The 5,690-nt window shown below is 30.2% G+C and overlaps 1 protein-coding gene across 2 annotated transcripts; it reads left to right on the top strand.

Moving 5' to 3' along the window:
• Nucleotides 1-3,611: 3,611 nt before the first annotated feature.
• Nucleotides 3,612-5,487, top strand: LOC120079511 (myb family transcription factor PHL8-like). Of its 2 annotated transcripts, XM_039033721.1 has the most exons (7): nucleotides 3,612-3,630; nucleotides 3,798-3,912; nucleotides 4,020-4,096; nucleotides 4,176-4,233; nucleotides 4,345-4,420; nucleotides 4,552-4,979; nucleotides 5,132-5,487. In XM_039033721.1, the coding sequence occupies exons 2-7, from the start codon at nucleotides 3,810-3,812 to the stop codon at nucleotides 5,257-5,259; spliced, it is 870 nt and encodes a 289-aa protein (XP_038889649.1). In that variant the 5' UTR covers nucleotides 3,612-3,630; nucleotides 3,798-3,809; the 3' UTR covers nucleotides 5,260-5,487. The 2 variants fall into 2 exon arrangements, with proteins under 2 accessions (XP_038889649.1, XP_038889648.1); XM_039033720.1 differs by lacking the exon at nucleotides 3,612-3,630 and having other exon boundaries at nucleotides 3,650-3,912.
• The last annotated feature ends 203 nt before the right edge of the window (nucleotides 5,488-5,690 follow it).

The following is a 5,690-nucleotide window of genomic DNA, read 5'->3' as shown; positions in this document are numbered from 1 at the left end:
ATCCCCTTATCAAAAAGGAAAAAAAAAAAAAAAAGATACTATATAACTTTATTGTACTAAACTAGAAAAACTATTTGGGAGTAATACAATATATCTAGTATATTGTGATTGTTTAAAAATCTTGATATTCTTATTGAAAAAATAGTGCATACTACATTGATCCCAAATTAAGTACCAAATGGAAAAAATATACATGAAGTAGTGAATATATGTGCATTTATTCATTGAATAAACGCCGCATGTATTCTTGTTACTTAAATATACACAAATGATTGTGAGTCAAAATTGGTATAGAAAAATTCGCAAATTCGCAGTGAATAAATTAAAAACATGAGAAATGGAGCATAAAACTTAATAATCAAGTACGTGTATGAAGAAAAGAGAATCTTGAAGGGATAAGGTTCCTAATTTGATTACCATTCGATTTTATATATATCGATTTCTTATACTCATAGTTAACATGAGCTTAGCTCAATTGACATAGTATTCGTACTATCGATTTCAAGATCAGATGTTTGATTCTCTCATCCTACACTTTAATTACAAAACCTTTGCAAAAAAAAAAAAGAAAAAAAAATCTTATATTTATAGTTTTCATATTTCCTAACACTTGAATTGTTAGCCAATTTTCAAAAACAAAAACAAGTTTTTGAAAAATATTTTTTGAATTTTTTAAAATTTGGTTTTGATTTTGAAAACACTCCTAAAATGTAAACTACAAAACATAGAAATGAATAGAAATGAAGTTTATAGGCTTAATTTTCAATAGCAAAAATTAAAAAATCATATAGTTTCTAAATAGGGCTTAAGAAATCTAAAATAATCTGAGATGAAAACTAATTGAAAAAATTGTAGTAATAACAAATATTGTGAAAATAAAAACATAACTGAAAGTTTGAGGATGTAATTAGAATTAGCACAATAATTTTCTTAGGATTTTTTGGACTAAACTAATCCATACAGTAAATATTGTTAATACTTTTTAAAGTTTAAGGTATAAAAATTACAACATTTATGTAATTTTACAAAATAATTTAGATTCCATTTTGTAACCATTTTGTTTTTTGTCTTTGTTTTTGAAAATTAAGTGTGGAACACTACTTTCACCTCCAAATTTATTCCTTTCTTCTCTACTTTTCACCAATGGTTTAAAAAACCAAGACAAATTTTGAGAACTAAAAAAAGTAACTTTCAAAAAATTGTTTTGTTTATGAAATTTAGCTAAGAATTCAACCATTATACAGAAAGATACAAATTATTATAAAAAATGTGGATGAAATATATTTCACTTTTAAAAACAAAAACAAAAAACCAAACCCTTTATAAAAATAAAAGTTTGCTTTAGAAATTGATAAATTCACATCCGGAAACTTAGAAACACCCTTGCTAGTTTAACGCAATATAATGTGTCGTTGAACTAAAGAAAAAAATGTGAATGTACTTTAAAGTTAGCAATTCCAATAATTCGGTGAGGTCAGTCAAGTGATAATATGGTTTTATTTATTTTATTACATTTTTTAGGAATAATTTGTTCTTAGAACAAAACAATCAAAGACTCGTAAATTTACGTATTTGTACACACAAAGAACGACGACTTTTACAAACCACCTCATAACAATTCTATTCAATTAATTTCGGATAAAGTTAAATTTACAAGTGACACTAGCTTTTTAGAAATGATCTTTTTTTCTTTCTGTTTTTAGGTCAGTTCAACAGAATGATTCAAACATTTGACCTCATAGTTTGGTTAAGATAATACGAAAATGAAAAAAGACGAAGGAATCAAATTGAATTTGGTAAGGAGGTGTATGGATTAGTTAGTATAATTCTGTTTTTGGTTGAATATGGAAAAGAAAAGGATAAGTTTTTCTTTAGTGAAGATGGCTTTTGAAATCTAAGGGTTAGATTCTTTGATTCCTTCATCCTTTGGAAAGAACAAAAAGAATCTGCCAACCACACCATACACTGAAGAAAAAAGAAGAAAAGAAAGCAAAAATTATGTAAAGAGAAAGAAAGGAAAAGAAGAAAAGAAAGAGCCATTTAGGTTCCTCTTTCAATCAGGAAAAGAAATATCCATAATGGCAAATCAAAATTATTTCTCAAAGAGCATTAACAAAGTGATTTGATGATGGCTTTTTTGTTTTTGGTGGGGCTTACTAAAAGCCCAAATGGGAATCAATAGAGAGGAAAACAGCAAGATAAAAACAAACCTTACACTTTTTTTTTCCCATCTTTTCTCTCCTTTTAAGACTCTCTCCCCCTTCCATCTCTCTATCTTGCTTTTGTGTCTTTTTTTTTTTCTTTAGATTCTCTCATTCTTTCAAGTCAAAGAAGAATAAAACCATTCCAATAAAATAAGATAACGTGATGCTTGCAAATATAACAATTAAATTTAATGTGTTAACAGATATATCACAATGCAAAATAGAATTTGCAGATGTACCTTAAATCTAACTCTCTGAATCTATCGTTATAGACAGTATCACTAATATAGGCTCTTATTAGCTGTATCTATCATGGAGAATTGTCAAAAATAACACGTTTAAGTTTTTACTTTACAAAACTAGCATCTTTTTTTAAAACTTGTAAAAATAGTTTTTCTCGGTCCATCTCGGGCGAGATTGACCACGAAATTTTAGTTTTAAAAAAATCAACTTTTTCTTACTTATCAATTGTTTGGGATTTTTTCGGTACATATCGCTAGATTATATACCAAGATTATGTACATCTCGGTGCTAATCTCGAGCAAAATAACACCGAGATTCTATATATTTGAGATTTCTTTGTGAAATTTCGAGCATAATTAACATTGATATCCATATATTTGAGTTTTCTTGGTGAAATCTCAATCAAGATTAACACTGAGATTTTATATTCCCAAATCTTATCCAAATTTTCAAAAATTTTGACATTTTCAAAAAATTTAAAAATGTTGAATCAATTTATTGATAATTGGAAAATCCATTTGCAAATTTGGAAATTCATATAATTTTGAAAACATAATTTATGCTAAAGATTTGAAAAAGTAAGTAATAATTTGATATAATATTTAGTAAACATAACCGAGTATAGAGAAAATTTGAAAAAAAATATAAGATTTGGGGAGATTACATAAAAAAATTAGCAAATCTCGTGTGTAATCAACATGTACTGACAAGACCCAAAACGACCGATAAGTTAGAAAAAGATGATTTTTAACTAATTCTCTATGGGAGATAGATCGAGAAAAACTATTTTTACGATTTTTCAAAAAGTATGTTAGGTTTGTAAGCTATTTTTGACAACTTCGCATCTATTAGTAATAAGACTAATGATATCTCTAGTAGATTTAACTATATTTACGATTATTGTATACTAAAAGTGGTGTGTAGTGTAATGACCTAAAATGAAAAGAAAAGTTGGTATGAACGTAATATAATTAGGAAGAAATAAAATAGAAAGAAAAAAAGTCACAGCTCATGAGCATATATTCCCTTCCAACATAACATTACCCCACAATGTCTCCTCCAGATATGGAGTGAGAACATCGGACATTGCAACAACCAAAATATTAAAAATTCTTCATTTTATTTTTACCTTTTTTTTTTATGATCATATAAAGAGGACTACAAACCAAACACAGGCTTCCTTGTAAGGATATTCAAAGAAATTATCATCAAATTGAATTATTATTATTATTATTATTATTATTCTTTTTTCTTTTTTAAATAACCCACAAAATCCCTTCTTCTTCTTCTTCTTCTTCTTCTTCTTCTTTTATTACCTAAACACCAACAAAAAAGACCATAATTATGCAGAATCATCAGCACATGAACTTGGTTTTGTCTACTGATGCAAAACCGAGGCTTAAATGGACTCCTGAGCTTCATGAAAGATTTGTTGAGGCTGTCAATCATCTTGGTGGAGCAGATAGTTCAGTTTTTCTTTTTTCTATTCTATTTAATCAACATCATTTCATTTTTTTTCTTTTTAATTTCTGTTTCATTAATTTAAACTTTTTTGTATATAAATGATTGCAGAGGCCACACCTAAGAGTTTGATGAGAGTGATGGGAATCACTGGCCTTAGTCTTTACCATCTCAAGAGCCATTTACAGGTTTTTCCTTTCAATCAATTTCTATTATGTATCATATCATATAGTTATAAAATCCCTCATATTGTTTATTTTCTATCAGAAATACAGGTTGGGTAAAAGCCAGCAATCTGAAACCAATGCCCATCTCAAGCTTCAAGGTTAATTATAATTACATTACACTTCATTTAACCCTTAGTTTTCCCTTCTGATTATTAACCTCTCTCTCTTTTTAATTTTTTTTTTTTTCTTCTTTGATATTGACTTCAAAGAGATGCAGAGAAAAGGTGGGCATTTTGATGGGGAGGAAGAAAACAAGGATAGGATTCAAAATCATAACGAAACAGAGTAAAAACGCCATCCACTGTTTTGAATTTCCACTTCAAATGGCTTAGATTTTGCTTTTTGTTTCACCCAAAAGAGGAATTGGGTTTCAAAATAATCTTATGTTTTTCGTTATTTTGGGTTGGTAATTGAAGGAACATGAAGATATCAGAAGCTCTACAAATGCAATTAGAAGTACAGAAGAAACTGCAAGAACAAATAGAGGTACAAAGGCATTTGCAGCTGAGAATCGAAGCACAAGGGAAGTATTTAAAGACAGTATTAAGAAAAGCACAAGAGACGATTGCAGGGTACGGATGTTGTTCTGAAGCACTTGAAGAGGCAAAAGCAGAGCTCTCTCAATTGGCTTCAATGGTGAGCTCTGGTTGTCAGAGCTCTTCTATATCAGAATTGACTGACTCAACAGAACTTAATTTCAAAGGTTTTGAAAGAGTGGGAAGAAGAATGTGTTCCATTGAAAGCTCTTTAACGTCTTCAGAGACATCAGAAGAGGCCCCAATCACGAGGAAGAGAAAAGGAAAAGAAAAGGAAAAAGAACAGAGTAGCTCTGTTTCTGAGGGAGATTGTAAGAGAGAGTGAGATTGAGAGAACGAGATTGTAAGAACGAGATTGTAAGAGAGAGCGAGATTCTGAGGGAGATTGTAAGAGAGAGTGAGATTGAGAGAACGAGATTGTAAGAACGAGATTGTAAGAGAGAGCGAGATTCTGAGGGAGATTGTAAGAGATTAACAATGCATAAAAGTGATGAGGAACACGACGAATTCAGAATGATCGACTTGAATGATTCACAATTTGACAATACTGCAATAGGAATTGCATCACTGTTGATCGAGTTTCTTTGAAAAGGGGGTCTTGAATGAATATGTGAAAGTATGGTGCTGAAAAGTTGGCATTTGCTTGTAAAATGTGTAAATGGGGGTATTGTACTATTGTATATAACGCATGTTTTTCATTTCGTAAGTAACATTTCAAGGTAAACCCAATGTTAAAATACATTATGTGTTAATTTGCTAGCTAAACCATGTAAACATCAATATCATATAAAAGCAATTATGGTTTCATTTTAGTCATCTCTGTCGTTGCTCCAGCTTCCGTCGTCGTTCTTGCTTCGCACCCAACTCTACCTCTGCCCAGCTCCGTTCCAACATTCCAGCGCCCAGATCCTCCAACGCAAGCTGTCGGCCAACCTTTGTAGATTTGTAGTCTTTCTTTTCTAGATCCATCGCCACCTTCAGGGGAAACCTACTGCTAAAGTCGTTCCAGATTGAATGCT

The sequence above is a fragment of the Benincasa hispida genome, chromosome 6 (genome assembly GCF_009727055.1).
Source record: "Benincasa hispida cultivar B227 chromosome 6, ASM972705v1, whole genome shotgun sequence".
NCBI lineage: Eukaryota > Viridiplantae > Streptophyta > Magnoliopsida > Cucurbitales > Cucurbitaceae > Benincasa > Benincasa hispida.
This window is presented reverse-complemented; position numbering and strand designations above follow the sequence as displayed.

Bases quoted from the DNA above. Each gene is read 5' to 3' on its own strand.
- LOC120079511 (XM_039033720.1), top strand. From the start codon at position 3,792: ATGCAGAATCATCAGCACATGAACTTGGTTTTGTCTACTGATGCAAAA. The intron at 4,097-4,175 runs GTTTTTCCTTTC...ATTTTCTATCAG, and splicing joins ATCTCAAGAGCCATTTACAG to AAATACAGGTTGGGTAAAAG. The intron at 4,234-4,344 runs GTTAATTATAAT...TTGACTTCAAAG, and splicing joins TGCCCATCTCAAGCTTCAAG to AGATGCAGAGAAAAGGTGGG.